The sequence below is a fragment of the Mastigoproctus giganteus genome, chromosome 8 (assembly GCF_048544385.1).
Source record: "Mastigoproctus giganteus isolate SK-2022 chromosome 8, ASM4854438v1, whole genome shotgun sequence".
NCBI classification, from domain to species: Eukaryota; Metazoa; Arthropoda; class Arachnida; order Uropygi; family Thelyphonidae; genus Mastigoproctus; species Mastigoproctus giganteus.
Genome location: NC_143582.1, coordinates 88,632,291 through 88,656,423, shown reverse-complemented (window position 1 = coordinate 88,656,423; position 24,133 = coordinate 88,632,291). Strand labels below are relative to the sequence as shown.

Genomic DNA, 24,133 nt, shown 5'->3' with positions numbered 1-24,133 from the left:
TGCTAATGCTCCTAAAAACCAAATAACAACAACCAGGTGTAACAGAGGGACTTTCAGTAGACGGAAATTTTGTATTTTGGCTTGTTAAAAATATTTTCCAAACTAAATTACATTAAAATTGAACAAATAGAAATCTGACAATTATTTTTTTTTCATAGAGTTTGTACGGTGTTTGTATTTCTACATTTAATTCATAGATTAAATGTAGTTTTAATGAAATAAATACAAACCTCATAAATGTGACAGTGCTTGTGAAAAGATACATATATACAAAGAGAAAAGAGACTTAAAAAAAATGGAGGAGGAGAGTAATAAATATTATACAATTGAAATTAAATTAAATGCCTAACTTTAGAGAATGTAAAACCTTCAAAAGCTGTAAAGTTTTACTAAGTGTTCTATAAAATTATTATCTTTGTAATTAATTGATAAAGAGATAAATATATTTACTTTTCATTTCTATTTATCAGAGAAAATGGTAAAAATCATTTAATTTAAGAAAAAAATTGAACGGGCCTGAAATGTAATGCAGTATAGCACATTACTGGACTGGAGATGTGCGATTGTATTCCCAATCCATAAAGAGGGATCAAAAGGTGACGCAAGTAATTACAGACCTGTCAGTTTAATGTCTGTTCCAGGAAAATAATGGAATCACTGGTTAAAGAAGTAATGCAGGACCATCTGGTGGACAGTCATGCAACTATACTGCAATCACAGCATGGATTCGTTAAGGGGTGGCCTTGTCTAACCAACCTGATAGGTCACTGTGATGCAGTGACCAAGGAACTGGATGCAGAAAATAATTTTGAATCAAATACTTGGATTTCAGGAAAGCCTTTGATACCATTACACATAAGCCTGCTGTGCAAACTGGAGCAGTGTGGCATTAAGGGAAGTTACTGCTATGGTTAAAGGGATGGTTAAGTGGAAGAAGACAGAGTAGTTATCAATGGGCACTGCTCTTTGTGGACTAATATTATTAGTGGAGTTTCCCAAGGTTTAGTATTGCTGGGCCCATTGTTGTTTTCAGTATTTATCAATGATATTGATGAAAGTACAGTTAGTTCTGCTATAAAGTGCATTTTGGCAATGTGAATTTGCTCCAATGCAACTTGATATATTAGGGAACAATGCAAGTATAACGCAATTTTCACATTGCCTCATGCAGGATTTCATCTGCAAGTAACACCAAGCTTAACATAGTGACTTGCACAGCAATATATACAAGCTTATGAAGCTTTAAAAATGTCAAATGTTTGAGAGCTATATTTTCCATTTACTGTAGTTGTGTTGGTCAGAGACACACTGTTGTCATTCACTGTATTCACAAGATAACAGGTTATATTGTAGGCCGACTTGTGTTTTCAAGAGCTCACATTTTTCTCTTCGAAAGAAACTTTGTGAGGTGTGAGCAGAGGAGCACATTTCTGGAGGTCACTATCATAAAATAATAAAAACAATTTTCAGTTCTCGGTTTATTGGGCTTTTCTGTTAGGGCAATCTATTATAAATGGGTAGTAAACTCAATCTTATTGCATTTGCAATAATACCGATAGCTAGAATTCTGTGGGTTTCTACGTTATTATGGTGTTTCCCCTTCAATAAAATCTTCAGTCATATAAAAATACTTAAATAAATTTTCAGAATCATCTTTTCGTTCCTATTTTTATGCTTCGTAAACTTGTTATTCTGTATCTCACTGGTGCAACTTGTGCATGCCATGTTTGTCGTTATTGATTGCTTATCTTTTTTAGTGTTTTAAATTTTACAATAAAAAAAAAAAAGTCAGTGAACAGAAATATCAAGTAGTATGCATATATTACAATGTTACCACACGGAACTTTTTTTTTTCTTTCTTTTTTTTTTATTTCTTTTTTTTTTTTTGACTGCTCTGTACCTATCCCTATTTTTCCCATAAGCCCTGTTGTTTTAATGCTCAAAATACCATAACGTGGAGATTTTTAGGAACACATGTACCAAGTTATAGTAGAACTGACTGTATATCAGGCTTAATGTCTAATATTGCAGGTAATGTCTAATATTGCAGGTGATACAAAGGGTGCCTAAAGGATATTTTTTCTAGACTGCTAAGGAGAGCTTACTGACATATGGGTTAGCGTATTTTGCATCATTTCTATACATGTAGGTGTAAAATGATCATCTGCCCAGGTAGATGAATTGGCATAATTTAATTATATCTCATATAGTTACTTATTCTCAGTGGATATCACCACCCAGACTGCACTGTTTCAAGGCTTTTTGGCCTCCCTTCAGTGGGTGGACAGGTACCTGGTGTTGCAAAAGTGACAGCCGAGTTATGAAATATAACTGGGTTGTCTTGAAATGGTACTGTATACAGATCTGGAGGCCTCACTTTAGGAAGGATGTAGATCTGCTGGAATGGGTGCAGAGAAGGGCAACCAAACTATTATGAAGGACAATGGCAACCCAGTTATATTTCGTAACTGGGTTGCCATTGTCCATTGGTGAAGCGTTACTTATTCGAGTTAATGAAATACCATGGCAACTTGTGAAGGTGTTTACAATGTGAGATATAATTAAAATTATGCCAATTCATCTACCTGGGTAGGTTATTTTATACCTACACATATAAACATGATACAAATTGCACTAACCCATATGCCAATATAAAGGGTGGTTAACGACAGTCATCAGGGTGAGCTACTGCAACAAGATCTAGGAAAATTGGGTTGATGGGATGAAAAATGGCAGTTGAAGTTTAACATTGACAAATCCAAGTTACTGCAAATGGATAGCAGTAACTCCAGAGTAACTTATCAACTGTGTGGTACTATACTACTCTCAGGTAAGTGGAGAATGAAAAAGACCTGGAGATAATTGTGCAGTCAGATATGAAATTCTCTGGGCAGTGCAGACATGCTTCCAGGACAGCTCACTGGGTCTTGTCATTGATATATAGTAGGGATAAGGGGGTGATTATCCCTTTGTATAAGGGAATGGTTAGGCCACATCTTAAGTACTGTATACAGATCTGGAGGCCTCACTTTAGGAAGGATGTAGATCTGCTCAAACGAGTGCATAGAAGGGCTAGTAAAGGGAACAAAAGGGTGATCTTGCCTAGAAAAGCTTCATTTCTGCAAATTACAATGTCTCGAGACTAGGCACCTGCACGAAGATCTGATTGAGGTGCTCAAAGCCTTGAATGGATTGAGTGACCTGAATGTTAATGGCATTCTTCCACTTGCTGAGACTACACAGATGAGGGAGCATAAATTGAAGTTGAGGAAGGATAGTCGTAGAATAGATGTGTGGAAGTTTGCCTTCAGCCAGCAGGTGGTTGATTGTTAGAACATGCTTCCATCTGTTGTGGAAGTGGATGGATTGAATAAATTCAAGGATGAACTAGACAAATCTTGGAAGGTATGGATGGGTGAACTGTGTAGGTTTTTTTTTTTTTTTTTTTTTTGCTGATGCTATATAAGCTTGCTTTCTTGCATCATTTGCCATTACTACTACTACTGGCCCCGGGTGCCAAGCGAGTGATTATAGCGTTTTTCGTAAAGAGCAGCAGATACTTATAATATTATTTTTCATTTTTTACAGAGTTATTTAATTTTGTCTTCTAAAGTAAAGAAGCTAGCGTACCTAACAGAAAGGAAAGACACCTTTCTTCTTGTACATAGGACTAACTTACTAATGCACTAACAAATAACCTTACTTTATCGCTTGGTCACTGGTGGCACTGCTCCTGCCTCCACATGGTGGGGCTGGAAACCTGGGAGAAGAAAGACATCCTCCAAGGGCAAAAAGGAGCAACGATGGACAAAAATAAACAGTCCTCGTGTGGATCTTATGATTCAGAATTAGACAAGCATAATCCAGATCATGACGACACAAATGTATCCCGTGCTAAGAGACAAAAAAAAGAAGGAACGGATAAGACCACCCCTCTCTTTTTAATACTACACTCCTCCACAGACCAACCATTGAGTAAGCTGTCCCAATTTTTGATACAGAAATGTCTCGAAAATGTGGCTGGCCCTCCAAAAATGGTTCAGTGTTTAAGATCCGGAGATTTATTAATCGAAATGACCGAACATATGCTGAGAGGCTATTGAATGTATCCACTTTTGGTGGAATTCCCACGAAGGTTACCCCACATGCCACCTTAAACTCCTCTAAAGGGATAATATCAGAGTGGAATCTATTAAACGTAACAGAAGATGAGCTTGTGCATGAACTAAGAGATCAAAATGTGGTACAAACCAAAAGAATTGTTATTAAAAGAGATGGAGAGCCTGCCCCCCACACGGACGGTGATACTAACATTCAAAACACCAAATCTACCTACTTCTATTAAAGCTGGTTATCTTTGATGCCAAGTAAGACCATACATTCCAAATCCAGTCCGGTGCTTTAAGTGCCAAAAATTTGGTCATTCCCAAGCTGTCTGCAGAGGTGTAGCCACTTGTGCCAACTGCAGATCAAAAGAGCATACACACACAAACTGTAACACTGAAATTCAAATTTGTCCTAACTGCCATGGTAACCACTCTGCCTTCTCTAAGGAATGCCCTCAATGGAAAAGAGAAAAGAATATTCAAAAATATAAGATTGAGCAGAAAGTATCCTATCAAGAAGCTAAAAACATTTTGCAGTACCTGCTAAGTCACCTACATATGCTTCAGTTACCCAACGGCTATGCTCAGTAGAAATTCAGACAGACTGCTCAGTCTCTCCAAATATCTCTATATCTGGTTGGGCTAAATCACTTCTCTCCTCATCAAAGAAAAAACCTATTCCTAAATATGCTGCTCGAGAAGCAAATACTCCTTTAACAATACCTCCGGATAAGAAGCCTAATGAGAAACCAAATGAACGAGCCAAGACCCCTGAAAGAAGCAACACTACTAAATTTATATCTGATACCATGGATATTGATGAAAAGATAGATGAAGATGATTCAATTCTTGAGATTCATCCAGAGAATGACATTGACACAGGTAGGCCAATCTTCCCGAAAAAAGAAAAAGCAAAAGTAGACAAGCACAAACAAAAAAATCCGCCGTAAAAAACCAAACAATGCACACAGTGATTCAATGGAATTGTCGCGGATTTTGTGCAAATTTAGATGACCTCTACGATCTCCTAAGTGAATATAAGCCTGTCGCAGCATGCATACAAAGGGTACTAGGAAAGTTTTGCAGTACAGCTTTGTTTATTTAATTTTTTCAAAGTAATTTCCTCTACATTCAATACACCTCTCCATCCTCCGAAACCAATCTTTAAACCAGTTCTGCCAAGTTTCGCTAGGGAGTAAAGCACACTCGTTGTCCCAAGCCCGTAGAAGGTCCTCATCACTGGAAAACCGCCTCCCTTTTAGCTTCATTTTCACATGCGGGAACAGTGCAAAGTCACAGGGAGCAAGGTCTGGACTGTAGGGAGGGTGCTCGAGAAGTTTCAGTCCTGTCGTGGTCAAATATTCGGTGCAGGCTTTGGTGCGGTGAGCTGCAGCATTATCGTGATGGAGGTACCAGGTGTCCATTCTTGACTTTGGCCGCAGGTTCTTTATAGATCCAATGACTTTAGGCAGACATTGTTCAGTATACCACTTAGCTGTGACTGTCTTCTGCGTGTCCAAAATGACACGTTCCACAATTCCACTCGATTTGAAAAATACAGCTATCGTTTTCTTCTTTACAGATCGGGATTTTCTGACAATTACGGGTGTGTCGTCATCATCAAAGACCCAAACTTTGTTTTGAGCCTTGGTCGGCAGATCGTAATAGTACAGCCAAGTCTCATCACCTGTCACGATGTTGTTCACATACCGAGATTGTCCCTTATCAAACTTTTTTAACATCTCCCGGCACCAAGTCACACGTTGTGTCATCTGCTCTTCAGTCAGTTGATGCGGCACCCAGAGAGAACAAAGTTTCTTCACGTGCAAATGATCTTGCAGAATTGAACGAATTGCTGGTGCATTTAGGCCCAAAGTATCCTCTATCTGTTGGTAGGTCACTCGCCTGTTTTCGTCAAGCATTTTCCTCACAGCAGTAACGTTTTTTTCCGTAACTGATGTTCGTGGCCTTCCCGGCCTCTCAGAATCCTCCAGAGTGAAATTTCCCCTTTGGAATTCTCTATACCACCTGAATATCGTTGTACGATGTGGACAATCATCATCTAGTGCAAGAGTCATTTCTTGTAAGCACTGGTCTATGGTTAAACCACGCACTAAATTATACCGCAAAACTGTCCTTATCTCATTTCGTGACCACGATGCCATCGCAAGCACTTTACACTCTCACTACTAATGAATAACTGAGCCCATCGACTTGGCGCGGCGGCTACTATGCACATATGAACATGTCTCAACATGCAGCAACAAGCAGCTTCCTGTGATTCATTGTTGCGTCATATTGCAAAACTTTCCTAGTACCCTTTGTACAAGAAACAAACCAGACGAATGCAGTATCTATAACAATTAAACACTTCACCATGTATAGAAAAGATAGAAACTGCTCTAATGCAGCACACAGAGGAGTAGCACTGTTAGTAAACTCTTCAATTCCCTCCAGACCTGTTCCCTTGCAAACATCATTGGGGGCAGTTGCAGCCCGTACCACCATTGGCATAACGATAACATTAGTCTCATTGTATCTGTCACCAAACCACGCTTACACCCTTGCTGATTTAGATGACCTAGTAGGACAAATACCCTCTCCTTTCTGTATTCTGGGTGACTGGAATGGCCATAACCCCCTATGGGGTTCTCAACAACTTGACTGCAGAGGACAACTATTTGAGAAATTCTTGGATAAACACAATCTAACTATTTTAAACACCGGTGATCACACATATGTTCATGTACCATCTGGCTCAAGCTCTGCCATTGATCTAACAGTATGTTCTCCAACAATATTTCCTCTCATAGACTGGACAGTTACTGACAACCCTCTTGGTAGTGATCACTTTCCGATCATCTGTAAATTCTGTAGTTCTCCTCCGCTCAACAGAATTAGAACAATTTGGAAATTTGACAAGGCCAACTGTGCTAAATATCAAGAAATAGCTCATTTAGATTCCACTTTCATTGCAACTGACAATGATTCTGCAGTAAGCTATATTACACAACGAATAATGACAGCAGCTGAATCCACTATCCCGAAATCATCATTTAAAATCCAACTCCATCCAAAAATGTGGTGGAATGAAGCATGTAGCATTGTTAAAAGAGAAAGAAATAAATCCTGGAATCAGTTTAGAAAACATCCAACCACAGCCAACTTTCTACAGTTTAAAAGAGCAAGGGCTAAGGCTCGTCATGTAAGACGAATGAGTAAAAAAGAAGCATGGGCATGCTATGCTGCCACAATAAACAGATTCCCAGATACTGCTACAGTCTGGAAAAAAATCAAACGTATCAATGGCAAATACTCACTTGCTACTTCTCTGATTCTATTTCTGAAAGGAAAGGAAATTTCTGAATCTGAGGAACTTGCTAATGCATTCGGCTCGTATTTTGAATCACTCCCAGCCGTTTCCACCTATGAACCAGCCTTTCAGATGCTAAAATGCAGTACAGAAAAGTAGATAGTATGAATCAGAGCTGTACTGCTCAATATGTTCTACGTTGATAATAATATTAGTAAAATAATAAGAGGAGTTTTCAATATAGTGCGTAGAACCCTTCCGTATGATACCCTCCAGAAATTAAAATGGAAAAAACGAAAAAATCGACAACTTACCGGTACATTAGAGTAAAATATAAATAATTAAATAATCAATTTAAAACAATTAAAAATCAAATTAACGCAATTAAAAGAATCTAATGAAAATATCTAAACTAGATAAACATGATTATATTAATAAGTTAGATTCAGTTGTCAGATACCTCCACTTATCGTGAAGTAGACCCGGCACTGTTTACCAATTTGGTCAATCAATACAATAAAATGTTAACCACTTATCGAAAAAACAACTACATTACTATGGTTCAGTTAAAGGAATTGAAGTCCAGAACATACAATATTCCTGCACTTTTCGGTCAGGTAAAATTACACAAGACTGGGTTTCCTATTCGACCTATTGTTTCCTACAGGAACTCGGCATTTTCATCCTTAGCCACACATGTATATAACATTATAAAACCCTTTAGACAGGTAATACAAGTTGGGATTAAGAACTACGATACATTATTTAATAAGCTTAAAGACTGTAGACTCGGCGACAATGACAGTTTATTCCCACTAGATGTTACCTCATTACATACGAATGTAAACATTGAATACACATTAGATATTATTTGGGATATGTTAAATAAAAACTCGACACTGATTAATTATACGAAGCTACCTATTAAGGAAATTTTTCACTTAATTAAACTGTTAGTTGAGGCTAATTACATTACCTTTCAAGACAAGGTGTACAAACAAATTTTTGGATTACCAATGGGTTTGAGCCTGAGTGGCTTAATGTCAGAGATCTATCTCTCAACGATTGAGCAGATACATTTGACACCTTTTCGAACCCGTATCACATACTATGGGATGTATTTAGATGATGTTCTAGTTATTACCGATAGTAATACTATCCAAGACATTTTGCATTCGTTTAATAATATTCATTCTAGACTCAAATTTACATTGGAAAGGGAGGATACAGATACAAAGTCATTAAACTTTCTAAATTTCACGCTTACCCGGGACTCGAATAAAATACAATTTAGCATCTATCGAAAACCTACAAACACCGGTATGCTTCTACATTATAATAGCTATCACCCGTTCACCTACAAAAGATCGATTATCTTTAATCAATTTCTTAATGCCTATAAATATTCAACGACTGATTCTGCTTTGGACTCAGAAATACAAATATTAACTAGCAGATTCTTAAACAGGGGTTATTCCATTACCACAATAAACCGAATTAGGGTACAAGCTAAGGATAAGATACAAAATACTACACCAATCAACAATAGTAATATCAAAAAATACTTTATTTCTGTCCCATATGTTGAACAGTGGTGCAAACAGCTTAACAGATTCTTTAAAGATACTGAATTTAAAATTGTAGCTAGGCCAATACGGAAGTTACACACTATACTGAACAATCGCTCGGTTCTTTCAGCATTCGCAACACAAATTAAGGATCCGGTATACAACATTTCTTGCGGTGGTTGCGACTCGTCTTATCAAGGTTCGACCCGATTTTCTCTTAATATTCGTGTAAATCAACATGAAGCCTCAGTTCGTGCTTCTCATTCAGCAGCGTCAGAATTAGCCTTTCGTGCCATTAACGTAAAACATACTTTTTTTATTTAACGAGGCCAAAATACTTAATGTTCAACGTAATTATACGCGACTATTAATTGCAGAAACCGTTGAAATTAAATTACACGAGAATTCTGTTAATGTTCGGTGGCCATATTTGATCTCCGATGCATAGACCTTTACGTGCATGCGCAAAGACAAATAATCTCTATTTAAGTATCAGGTTAAACCTGATTCGGTAATTTTCATTCCTGTCATCACAACATACGGTCGAAAAGCGTTGTCGGCTTCAGGAAGGAAAATCGTTTTGAATATTTTCGTTAGATTCTTTTAATTGCGTTAATTTGATTTTTGAGTTTTAAATTGATTTGAATTGTGTTAAATTGATTATTTAATTATTTATATTTTACTCTAATGTACCGGTAAGTTGTTGATTTTTTCGTTTTTTCCGTTTTAATTTCTGGAGGGTATCATACGGAAGGGTTCTACGCACTATATTGAGGTAAACTATATTAAACTATCGACCTACCTCCCTAACAAGTTGCTTGGGAAAAACAATGGAAAAAATACTTAACACCTGACTAGCGTGGTATTTGGAGACTCAAAATATTCTGAGTCCAAGCCAGTATGGTTTTCGGAGAAGTAGATCGACGCTTGATCTCATTATCAAAGCAGAAGCAAATATTCTTAACACCTTTCTAAGAAATGAACACTTTTGTTATGATATGTGTTGACATCGAGAAAGCATTTGATACAACTTGGTGTTATGGGATTCTTCAGGACTTACGTAAATCTGGTCTTCGGGGTCATCTCCCGAAATTTATTCAGAACTTCCTATCTAACAGATTCTTCCAAGTCCTCTACCACTCGTTACTTTCTGGAACATATGTTCAAGAAGAGGGAGTTCCCCAGTGCTGAGCGACAAATTCTTCTCCTAAATTATGCCGCTAAAATCAGCAGCGGCATAATTTTAAAGATCCTTCTTGCAGATTCTGTAGCTTACTGCTAGAGTTGAATACACCTCTGGCATTCCCCTCGCTGAATAACTCCTCATGTGTGAATGTCGATGCAAAATATTCATTTAGTTTGTTAGCTACCTGAGCAGGATCATCAACAGTTGACCCATCAATATCAAGTGGACCAATCTGATTCATCCCCTTCCTTCTAGAGTTTACATAAGTAAAGAACTCTTTGCTGTTTTTCTTTGCATCCCTTTGCCAAGGATTTCTCGTAATCTGCCTTTGCCTGCCTAACCTCCTTTGTAACTTGGTTGCATATCAACTTGTATCTATCATAGGCTTCTGTGTCATGTGTTAATTTGTAAGTATCCCATGCATTTTTCTTCTCTGCCATATGCCTCATTAGTTCATCTGACATCCATTTTGGCCTAAACCTTGAAGAATATTTCTTAGTTGGTATGTAAAGCCTAGTAGCTTCCAAGATAAGTTCTTTGAATGCTTCCCATTTTGAATTTGCTGTTGGTAACATCATCAGTTGGTCCCACTGTATAGAATTTAAATACTGTCTCAGTCCATCGTAGTCACCTTTACGGAAGCAATAACCCTTCCCTTTACCCCTAATGGTAGTTACCTCTTTGAGTAAATCCCACTTCAGCACACTGTGATCACTGCCACCTAGTGGTTCATTTATCTGCAGATTCTTAATGGATGAAGAATCACTGCTGATAATCAAATCAAGAGTATTACTCCCTCTAGTTGCATCCCGAACATGCTGATGTAGAAAACAATCATCCAATAAATCCACAAAAGCCCTGCTAGTGCGTGAGTAACCAGCCCCCAAATTCCAGTCAATATATGGGAAATTAAAATCTCCCATTATAAGACTCTCTGATTTACTGGCCCACTCTATTTCTCTGTACAGTTCCTTATTATACTCATCAGAGTCATTAGGCCTATAGCACACTCCTACTCTCAATTTTGATCTCCCAATGCTTATGTCACACCAAACTGACTCAACACTGCACTGTCCAGCGATGTCGACTGGCTTCACTTCCTTGGTTTTTATGAGTTTCTTAACTAATAGCATAACCCCTCCCCCCTTCCTATCCTGTCTATCCTTTCTGTAGACGTTGTACTCCCCAAATTGCGGTTCTGCATCCCTTATATCTGTGTGACACCACGTCTCTGATATCCCAACAATATCTGCCTTTGATGTTTTGAGCAATACCTCAAATTCATCAAATTTATTTACTAAACTCCTAGCATTGGTGTACACACAAGTATACCTGCACCTAACCTAACCTGTTTCTATTCTTAGCTACCCTAACACAACCCATGTGTTTACTTGTACCGCAATGGCTCCCAGCAGTCTCTGAAATACCATGCATCTTGTTTTTCAGGCTTCTGCTCATTCTAATAGAAGCAGTGCAAGAATCTCTTTCACCTCTGCCAGTGGCTACTGTCAATCTATTGGTCTTTGTCTCCCCCCAAGCTAGCAGTTTTCCGACCCACTTAACACTGCCTCGATAGCATCAGCAAATATTCTTGCACCCTTTCTATTTAAGTGTATCCCATCCCTGTAGAAGCAATCTCTCCTGTTAACAAGTACAGTCCAGGCTGAAAAAAATTCTACCCCTTGAGCCTTGCACAATCTTTCCAGGGCCGAATTGATCGACAAGGCTCTCATCATATACTCCCTCCTATCGTGTCTGGGCAGAATTGTAGACACTTTCAAATTCAACCCTAATTCTCGGCTTTTGTTCAGCAGTGACCTGTACTTTTAAGTAATTTTGCCGGTCTCCTACTCTTAATATTATTAGTGCCAACGTGTACAACTATATCACCTTTTGTGCCCTTAAAAGATGATATTCGCTCTACAACGTCATCAACCTTTGCCCCTGGCAGACATACCCTGGTCCTGTTCCACCTATCTTTTTTACAAAGTATGTTCCCCGTTTCCCTGACAATAGAGTCACCAACAACTACTAGTTCCTTCGGGACCAGCGCATTCTGCCTTGGGGGTTGCCTCTGTGTCACGCAATGCCCAAGTGCAAGCTCTGGCATTGATGTGGGCAGCTGAGAGCTTGATGGGCCCCTCAATTTAGTTTCTTCGAGGGCATCCACCCTGTCCTTCAAGCTCTCATAGAGGCCCACAAGAACGCCGAGTTGTTGCCTGATATCGATACACTCCTTGCATCCCGCACACACAAAGACATCCCCCATGGTTCCTTAAGATCATTACTCTTATAATGATCTTAAGGAACTATTATTACAGCTACCCTCCCCTATCTGCCTGCTAGGGGATTTCAATGGCCACCACCCTTTATGGGGATCAACTAAATTAGACAGACGCGGCCGACTGATCGAAACTTTACTGGAAAAACAAAACCTCACTCTTCTTAACAGTGGTTCGCACACCCATATACAGTTACCAAATGGACAGACTTCTGCCATTGACCTATCGATTTGCTCCCCGATACTGTTTCCAGTCATGCAATGGTCCGCTCTGGATAATCCCATTGGCAGCGATCATTTTCCAATTGTTTGTAATCTGATGACTACTCAACCACCATTAGATGAACCCTGCAGGAAATGGAAATTCTCTAAAGCTAATTGAGACAAATTTCAGTCAGCAATCACACTGGACAAAAAAATTATACAACTACATCCCATAGATGAAGTTACCGACTATATCACTTCCTGCCTTTTATTTGCAGCTAAAAGCTCAATTCCAATATCAAATTCCAAGATTCGATGCCATTTCAACTGTTGGTGGAATGAGGAATGCACAAAAGCTAAAAAAAAACAAAATAAAGCATGGAATTTATTTCGTCGAACTCCAACTACAGTTAATCTTATTAAATACAAGAAACTAAAGGCAAAAGCTCGTCTCATTCAAAGACAAGCGAAGAAAGATTCTTGGATTCGGTTTGCATCGACTATCAATAGAAACACGAACCCACGATTAATATGGAAGAAAATTAGGCAGCTTTCCGGGAAGTTTCCAACTGTTCCTTCCCCAATTCTCTCCTGCAGTGGTCTAGACGTCTCTGCTCCTCTGGATATAGCAAATGCCTTAGGCAAAACTTTTGCTCACGTCTCAGCTGTTTCCACCTACTCTCCGGAATTTCAGAAAACCAAGAGCACCACAGAACAGAGACACATCAACTTTCGAACTTCACTGCTACTTCCATATAACCAGCCACTCCAAAAATGTGAACTTATGCAAGCCATCAGAACAACACGCAACAGTGCCGCTGGGCCAGATGGGATATATTATGTTATGTTACAGCACCTTGATGAGGAAAACTTACAAATGCTGCTAGCCTTTTTTAACCGAATCTTCCTGGGAAATGTTTATTCCACTTCTTGGCACCATGCTACAGTTTTGGCCTTTTTGAAACCTGGGAAAGACCCCTCCAATCCTAATAGTTACAGACCAATATCTCTATCCAGTTGCCTCGGTAAAATTCTTGAAAAAATGATCCACAGTCGACTCACTTGGATCATTGAAAGCGAACATCTACTAATAGTCAGCATGGCTTTTGCCAAAACAGGTCCTCCTTTGATCTGATGATCAAGGCTGAATCCGAAATTCGCAATGCCTTTGTTAAAAACGAACACCTAGTTATGGTCTCCATAGATATAGAGAAGGCATTCGATACTACCTGGCGTTATGGAATTCTCCGTGACCTCCATAATCATGGTCTCCGTGGCAACCTGCCTATATTCATTAAGAACTTCCTCAAGAGCAGATCTTTCCAGGTGCGATATCAAAATTCCCTTTCTACTACATTCTTGCAAGAAGAAGGAGTACCACAAGGGTCAGTTTTGAGTGCAACCCTGTTTGCCCTCAGAATTGATTCTATCACAAAAGAACTTCCAAATACTGTAGAGGCGTACCTTTACGCTGACGATCTCTCTCTTTCTTGCCATTCACAGAATATGAGATCTATTGAAAGGCAATTGCAGATGTCTCTCAATAAAGTACAAAAGTGGGCTGAGCGCAATGGATATCGTCTTTCCCAACAAAAAACAGTTGCAATCCACTTTTGCAATCAACGCAAACTGCATACGGATCCTGAACTTCGGATATCAAATACAACCATTCCGATTGCCAGCAATATCAGATTCTTGGGACTAATCCTGGACAGTAAGCTGAACTTCTTTGAGCATGTTAAATTATTACGTACTACCTGTCTCAAAAAGATCAACATGCTAAGAGCTTTATCTGCCCATTCTTGGGGAGCAGACCGTACAACTTTGCTGCTCTTATATAGAGCATTGATCAGATCCCGTTTAGATTATGGTGCTCCAGTTTATGATTCTGCCCGAAGGAGTGTACTACGCTGGCTGGATCCTATTCAACATAATGCACTGCGGATTGCAATTGGTGCGCATAGGACATCTCCAACTCATAGCCTATACATTGAAGCTCATGAGCCCCCTCTGCATCTCCGCAGAAAAATGCTGTTACTTAAATATGCAGCCAAAATACAGACTTGCTCTTTGCATCCTATTCAGCCATACCTTTTTAATCAACCACTAGTTAATCTCTATAGAAATAAACCAGGTAAAATCCGACCAGCTGGCCTACGGCTTCTTGAAATATCACAGAACTGGAATGTTCCTCTCCACAATAGGCAACAGATAGAGAATTACTCTCATCCTCCGTGGACCCCGTTTCCTCAACTAACTTGTGATACTTATTTTCTCCAATGGGGAAAGAATCGCCTACCGACACTGAATGTGCAACAACTCCATGCTAGCCATCTTCAAAGCTGTGCTGACTTCTTGCCGGTATATACGGATGGTTCCAAATCTCTTTCAACTGTTGGAGCAGCAGCAGTGTTTCCCTCTGCTATCATATCAGCTTCTCTTCCACCTGAGTATACCAACTTTTCAGCAGAACTGTATGCAATACAATTAGCTCTAGAAAATTTGACTCTACACCCATCTGCAAAATATATAGTTTACACTGACTCTCTCAGCTCAATCAGAGCACTGCAGAATCCCTCTCAAAAGAATCACCATATTTTAGTTAAAATCAGGAGTTTGCTTTTGCAAATTGACCACCGTCAACAACTAGTGAAGTTTTGCTGGATTCCGGCACATTCAGGCATAAAAGGAAATGAAATAGCTGATATATCTGCTAAAAATCCATCAACCTTAGACTTAACCTCTGCCTTCATTCCAGCATCTGATTATAATATCATAATTCAAACAGCATACCATGCACAGTGGACAGCGCTATGGCATAAAGAAACAAATAACAAACTCTTTCAATTGAAACAGGACCCAAAATTATGGCACTCATGCACCCAGAAAGTTCGGCGAGAAGAAGTGGTACTCTCACGGATAAGAATAGGGCACACCCATCTGACTCACCTCCATTTACTCACCGGCAATGATCCTCCGCAGTGTTCACACTGCTCTGAACATCTAACAGTCAAACATATTTTGATTGACTGTCCACACTATCAACCACATCGTACTTCAACACTTCAAAATCTGGCTAATCTTCAAGAACCGCTGACACTACATCATATCATAGGAGAGGAGGCAAATATTAAGGAACTTTTCTGCTTTCTGAAACAAATTAGAGTGTATAATCTTTTATGAATAGCTCTCAGAACTGAAATGAATTTGAATTGTTACGTTCTTTATTATTTTCTGATATAACTACGAATAGGCGCACTATAGCCATAGCAGCTGATGCGCCAATAAACACCCATACCACACACACGCCAAATGATACATCAGCTAAGCAAAAATAAAAGCCTAAGGTTACCCACTACTTTTCATAAATTCTGACAGTTTGTTTAATCCTCCTTTAAATTTATTCAAACTACTCACTTCACAACACTAGGTTTATTTCTTCAACCCTCTGTTCTTCTGTTATTCCCTGGACAATTAGCCATTCTGAGGATGGTTCAAGATACAGTGCAGTTTTTTGCACTTGTTTTAATGTTTTTGATTTTTGTCATCATTAAAAAATAGAATAAATAAACCTCGAAAAAAAAAACAAACATTACTTTATAATAAATTGCTGCCAATCAGGGCCCAGCTGAACAGGATTACTGTATGCACATTTGAGTTTGTAATTCTAATTATTTCATTTATCTTGAAAATAGTGTTTGTAAGCAACAAATATATATTTATTGAATACAGATAAGTTGGTTATTATGTGTCAGTAATAATAAATGCTTGCAATTTTAATATCTTTCTAGCAATGATGGACAAGAATTTGGAGGATCATTCTACCAGCAAGTTAATGACCGACTGGAAACTGGAGTTTTGTTGTCATGGGCTGCAGGTTCCAATACTACAAGAATTGGTATGGGGTGTGTATATAAATGGGATGATGACACATTTGTCAGAGTAAGTAACTTTAATGGAATCATAGTTTCACTTAGAATTAAAAATTTTCTGTGAGAAAACTTTCTAGAGCATGCTATTTAGATTTTTAGAATGTATTAAATTTTCTGATTTGTAATTGATTGTCTTTTTTTTATGTACAAGATTATTTCAAAATAAAACGGCTAAATGTAAATAAAAGTTGTATTTCACAAAGAACAAAGAAACACTTCCTCAAGAGAAGTTTTGTGGTTTATGTTGAAGCCATTTGTGCACCGCTGTCTTGACTTCATTAGCTGATGGGTAATAATGTAATTCTTAAATTCTCTTGGTCACATCAATAACAAAACAAAGTGGCAACAAAAGGTGATAATCACATGCAGGGCGGCTGCAAGCGCGTAGTCAAGGTAAGCGTCTCTTACAGATGGCAGTTTAGGAGGGCAGCAAATAAATTTTTGACCTATACAAGTTGGACCTTTCTTTAATGAACATCTTTATAGCAAACTTTTCTATTTAGTGATATTTTTTGAATTCCCCTTGGTAATTACATTTAAAATAGTTTCCATAGAATAAAGAAAATTTCCATATAACGAACGGATTGTGAGAGGCTTAACTGGGAATACATTGTTCACACCTCTGGCTTTCAGGCAATTAATGCTTGCTACTAGGCATGAATTAAGAGTCAAAGGGATTACCATTCTGCAACTTATTGTTAATCATAAAACCTATCCAGGGCCCCGAGTGCCAAGCGTTTTCCAAGTGATCAAGTGATTTAAAGTGATTCTAGAGTGCGCTTCTCAATTATACTTAGTTTACTATATTTATAGCGATCTTAATTTTTTAGTGCTCCATAAGTAAGTTTTGCTAAAAGGATCTAGCAAACTAACAGAAAGGAAAGTCACCTTTCTTTTTTCTCTTATCTCAAACTAACCACCAACCCTACTAACTTATAGCAGCTGCTTGGTCACTTGATGGCACTGCTCTTGCCTCCTCGTGGCGGGGCTGGAAACCTGGGAGTTGGAAGGTACGCTCCCAGGGCTAAAAGAGCAAATCATGAGTAGTAAAGTCACTACTTCCCAAGGGACTTCAGAAAAGATCCCACCAAATCGGCTTGATGAAGAACCAGAAAATACTGCCAAAAGGCAAAGAACAGACGGCTCCAAACCATCACCGATTCCTTTGTTCCTAATCATCCACTCCACTGGAGAGGAGACACTAGGAAAGAAATCCCCATTTTTCATCCAAAAAGTCTTGGAAGGACTAGCCGGAACACCAAAAACGGTCAGGCGACTCCGATCTGGGGATTTATTAGTCGAAACGTCTAGTACTAGACATTCAGAAAAGCATCTTTATAGCAAACTTTTCTATTTAGTGATATTTTTTGAATTCCCCTTGGTAATTACATTTAAAATAGTTTCCATAGAATAAAGAAAATTTCCATATAACGAACGGATTGTGAGAGGCTTAACTGGGAATACATTGTTCACACCTCTGGCTTTCAGGCAATTAATGCGTGCTACTAGGCATGAATTAAGAGTCAAAGGGATTACCATTCTGCAATTCTCTTAAATTGGTGGCACTGCTCCTGCCTCCTCGTGGCGGGGCTGGAAACCTGGGAGTTGGAAGGTACGCTCCCAGGGCTAAAAGAGCAAATCATGAGTAGTAAAGTCACTACTTCCCAAGGGATTTCTTAAATTCTCTTGGTCACATCAATAACAAAACAAAGTGGCAACAAAAGGTGATAATCACATGCAGGGCGGCTGCAAGCGCGTAGTCAAGGTAAGCGTCTCTTACAGATGGCAGTTTAGGAGGGCAGCAAATAAATTTTTGACCTATACAAGTTGGACCTTTCTTTAATGAACATCTTTATAGCAAACTTTTCTATTTAGTGATATTTTTTGAATTCCCCTTGGTAATTACATTTAAAATAGTTTCCATAGAATAAAGAAAATTTCCATATAACGAACGGATTGTGAGAGGCTTAACTGGGAATACATTGTTCACACCTCTGGCTTTCAGGCAATTAATGCTTGCTACTAGGCATGAATTAAGAGTCAAAGGGATTACCATTCTGCAACTTATTGTTAATCATAAAACCTATCCAGGGCCCCGAGTGCCAAGCGTTTTCCAAGTGATCAAGTGATTTAAAGTGATTCTAGAGTGCGCTTCTCAATTATACTTAGTTTACTATATTTATAGCGATCTTAATTTTTTAGTGCTCCATAAGTAAGTTTTGCTAAAAGGATCTAGCAAACTAACAGAAAGGAAAGTCACCTTTCTTTTTTCTCTTATCTCAAACTAACCACCAACCCTACTAACTTATAGCAGCTGCTTGGTCACTTGGTGGCACTGCTCTTGCCTCCTCGTGGCGGGGCTGGAAACCTGGGAGTTGGAAGGTACGCTCCCAGGGCTAAAAGAGCAAATCATGAGTAGTAAAGTCACTACTTCCCAAGGGACTTCAGAAAAGATCCCACCAAATCGGCTTGATGAAGAACCAGAAAATACTGCCAAAAGGCAAAGAACAGACATCTCCAAACCATCACCGATTCCTTTGTTCCTAATCATCCACTCCACTGGAGAGGAGACACTAGGAAAGAAATCCCCATTTTTCATCCAAAAAGTCTTGGAAGGACTAGCCGGAACACCAAAAACGGTCAGGCGACTCCGATCTGGGGATTTATTAGTCGAAACGTCTAGTACTAGACATTCAGAAAAGCTGCTGAATGTATCAAACTTTGGAGGTATACCAGTAGTGGTCACCCCCCATAACACTTTAAACTCTTCGCGGGGAGTAATCTCCGAATGGGACCTCTTACACGTTACTGAAGAGGAAATCAGCAAAGAACTCCAAAATCAAGGAGTGACAAATGTAAGACGGATTTCTATTCGGAGAGATGGAAATGTAATACCTACCAAAACCTTAATCTTGACATTTAACACACCAAAAATCCCATGCACTGTAAAAGCAGGATATTTGAACTGCCAAGTAAAAGTATATATTCCAAATCCTTTGCGCTGTTTCAAGTGTCAACAATTTGGACACTCGCAAACAGCATGTAGAAACACACCGACATGCGCTAAATGTGGATCCAAAGAACATCAGATTGACGAGTGCCCAGCCACAGCCCCAAAGTGTCCAAATTGTAAAGGAGAACATCCCGCATACGCCAGAGCATGTGATAGATGGAAAAAAGAAAAAGAAATACAGACATACAAAACAGAGCACAATATTACATACCAAGAAGCAAGAAAAATGGTCCAGCCAACCATAACCAATAGACCAACGTACGCACAAGTAACAACTAAATTTAAATCAGTGGAATGTCAAACTGAAATCTCAGTTCCTCCAAATGAATCTTTTTCTCCACAAGTCAAACACTTACTCCAAGCAAAGCAACAAGATAAACAAGAGAAAACAGTAAACACACCCATCTCAATCCCCTCAGATTCTCCAACCTTGCAACAGTGTAAGAGTAATAGCAGACCACAAAATCACGAACCTAACTCAGAATTTATGGAATTTGAGAAAACGGGAAATCCATACGTTGGAAATCCATGCCGAAGAATCAGAAGAAGATATGGATACCGGAAAACCGATATTTCCCAAAAGAGACAGAGTAAGGACAGAAAAACAAAAGACAGTCACCCAACGAAAACAGCTTGAGGGGCTGAGCAAATATAAATAATGGATAAAATTATCCAGTGGAACTGTCGTGGATTACGTACTAATTTTGATGACGTACTGTATCTGATCACCCATTACACACCAATCTGTATATGTCTCCAGGAAACGTACCTCAAACAACAAGATACCCTGAATATCAGGAACTACTCAATGTACAGAAGAGACCGAATAACTCAAAGTATAACACATGGAGGAGTTGCTATATTAGTAAATGACAGAATACCAACACAACAGGTGCATTTAAATAGCCCATTAGAAGCGGTAGCAATTCGTACAATAGCAAGGTCCCTATTAACCATACGTTCATTATACATTCCACCAGGAGATGATGTCTCTTATGAAGACCTAGACGCATTACTACAACAACTACCACCCCCAATTTGTCTGATGGGAGATATGAATGGACATAACCCTTTGTGGGGATGCTCCGACTACAACAGAAGAGGACGCATCATTGAACAACTGCTAGATAATCATAACCTCTTACTTCTTAACAGGGGTAACCACACCTACTTCCATTTTCCAACTCGGACCACCACAGCTATAGATCTTACCATATGTACCCCTACACTTTACATAGCATTTAATTGGGAAGTTTTTGAGGATCCTCTTGGGAGTGATCATTATCCAGTAATTTCCACACTGGTCAGTGAATATCCATATCATACCAGCAGGACTCCTCGTTGGAAAATAGAAAAAGCTAATTGGGAAGCATTCAGGAGGAAAGCAGTTTTCAACACCAATATCATTGAGCAGGAAACAGTAGCTGTTGCACTAGCACATGTCACAGAAACCATACAAAACGCAGGCAAGCTAACAATCCCTAAGACTTCATCACGTTTTCCAAACTGTCCGAAAACATGGTGGAATGATGACTGCACTGAAACAAGAAAACAACAGAATAGGGCATGGAACCGTTTTCGCAGGTATCCCACAACAGAAAATCTGATTCAGTTCAAAAGAATGCGTGCTATAGCGCAATTTACCAGGAAGCAGAGTCGAAAAGCAGCATGGATAAAATTCACATCTACAATAAACAAAAAAACAAATGCACATATAGTCTGGAATAAGATAAGAAAAATGACAGGTAAATATAGAAATAGGCCATCACCAATACTGATCTGCAATGGAAATAGTTTGACTGAACCTACCGTTATTGCAAACACATTAGGCGAGACCTTCGCCAAAGTATCAGCGAAAGATTCATACCATCCGGAATTTCTGATCCAAAAAGAAAAAGCAGAAAAGCATAAGATCAAATTTAAATCAAAAGGTAATGAACCCTACAATCAACCATTCACAATAAACGAACTACACGAAGTTTTGTTCACAGCCAGGCCAAGTGCAGTAGGCCCAGACGATATACATTACGACATGATCAAGCACCTTAACAAGACTGAATTAGAAAATTTATTGAAACTGTATAACAGAATATTCCAAGAAAATGTATTTCCAAACACATGGTGCCATGCAATAGTACTAGCTTTCCCGAAACCTGACAAAGACCTGACAAATCCATGCAACTATCGACCAATAGCCCTCACCAGCTGTTTAGGAAAACTATTAGAAAAAATGATAAACAAAAGACTGATTTGGTATCTAGAGGAAAATAACATCTACACAAACACGCAATGTGGTTTTAGACATCATAGATCTACTCTGGACCACCTAGTCAGAATAGAAGCCAACATCAGAAATGCATTTATCAGATCACAACATATGGTTACAGTATTTTTTGACATCGAAAAAGCTTACGATACCACTTGGAGATATGGGATCCTGCGAGATATGCACCATGCTGGACTGAGAGGCAATCTCCCTGTGTTTATCCAGAACTTCCTTATGAACAGAACCTTCCAAGTCAAAGTACAAACTTCTTTCTCTAAAATCTACCAACAAGAAGAAGGTGTTCCACAGGGCTCAGTCTTGAGTGCCACTTTGTTTGCCATAAAGATTAATTCGATCACAAATCAACTCCCTCCTTTGGTTTCACATGCACTTTACGTTGATGACTTTAGTATCTCTAGTCAGGCACAGAACATGAGAACTATCGAGAGACAATTGCAATGCGCAATCAACAATATAAGTAAGTGGGCACTAGATAACGGTTTCAGACTGTCAACACAAAAAACAATATGTGTACATTTTTGTCGCAAAAGAAATCTCCATCCTGATCCCGAACTAAAATTAGAAGGCAAAAATATACCAACGCAGCCGAAGGCAAAATTTCTCGGACTAATCTTAGATAAGAAACTCACATTCGTGGAGCATATCCGAGAGCTGCGTAAAAGCTGTACAAAACACATGAACATACTTAAAATCCTTTCGTCAACAGCATGGGGAGCAGACAGATATTCCTTACTAAACCTATACAAAGCACTAATTAGATCAAAATTGGACTATGGAGCCCCAGTTTACGATTCAGCACGGAAAACAGCTCTGAAATGGCTCGATCCAATTCATCACAATGCACTGCGTATAGCTACTGGCGCTTATCGTACCTCTCCCATATATAGTCTCTATGCTGAAGCCAACGAACCACCTTTAACTCTTAGGCGACAGCAACTCGCATTGTATTATACATTTAAAATAAAATCTATGCATGGACACCCTACTTGGGAGACCCTCTTTGATCCACGATGCAGAAACATATATCAGAATCGCCAACAAGCAAACCGACCCCTGGGAATTAGAATGCAAGACTTTCTGGCAGTACATAACCTTAATATAGACAAAATAGCACACATGCCAGTTCATATCCCACCACCATGGGATTCGCATATCCCGATATGCGACTTCTCCTTTCAGAAATGGAATAAAAAAGCGATACCGTCAACAATCTTCCAACAGTTACATGCAGAGCACAGAATTCAATTTCCTGGCTATATTCCAATATACACAGATGGTTCAAAAACAGACACTTTAGCGGGAGCAGCAGCGGTATTCCCAGATATAACTTTAACACAACAGCTACCGAAAGAGTGCAGTGTATACACAGCAGAATTATACGCAATAAAAATAGCCTTAACTCATGTATTAGATAAACATTACACGAGAAGTGTAATATATACAGATTCCTTGAGTTCCTTACAATCCATGCAAAACATAGGTACATCCAAACACCCAATCCTTTGGCACATACGGCAAATATTAACTAACTGCGCCAAAAATGAACAGGATATTTTTTTCTGCTGGATCCCAGGACACACAGGGATTGCGGGAAACGAAGCAGCAGACAAGTCAGCCAAAGAAGCCGTGCTACAGATCGGAGAGGATATATCAGTCCCGTATTCCGATTACAAGCCTGCGATATGGCGTATTTGCCAGTTGAAATGGCAAGAAACCTGGAATCAGCAAACTGCAAACAAATTATACCAAATAAAGCCGAATATTGAAAACTGGATTTCTAGCAGTCGAAGGTCGAGAAAAGAAGAAACAGCACTCACCAGGCTAAGAATCGGCCATACCCATCTTACGCACTCATTTTTGTTGCGAGCAGAGCAACCACCACGATGCCAGACTTGTCACACCGTTCAATCAGTAAAACACATATTAATAGACTGTCCTACATATACAAATGAACGTAAACAAGTCTTCAAAGATATTTATGAGACACATGACGCCATTACACTAACAGATCTCTTGAAAAATAAACATGACTGCACAGATGTTTTCAACTTTCTTAAAGCTATCAATTTATACCACCTCCTCTAAGGAAGTGAATATAAGCAACAGACTAACACAAGAACGTATAAATCAGGTTAAAATGAACAGTTGAAATCGAAAGTAAACACCCTTGAAACACATCACACCGTATGAACTGGCGCATTATGACCCCCGTAGTCCATGCGCCATTAAACCTCAATACAAAC

At 39.0% G+C, this 24,133-nt stretch overlaps 1 protein-coding gene across 1 annotated transcript in view; it reads left to right on the top strand.

The window, feature by feature from the left end:
• The window catches only part of LOC150081704 (voltage-dependent anion-selective channel-like), a 180,556-nt gene that overhangs the window by 112,010 nt on the left and 44,413 nt on the right, over window positions 1-24,133 (top strand). Inside the window, exon 7 of the mRNA XM_090379569.1 lies at window positions 16,450-16,600. Within this exon, the coding sequence (XP_090235695.1) occupies window positions 16,450-16,600 (151 nt within the window). The remainder of the gene's footprint in view (window positions 1-16,449; window positions 16,601-24,133) is intronic.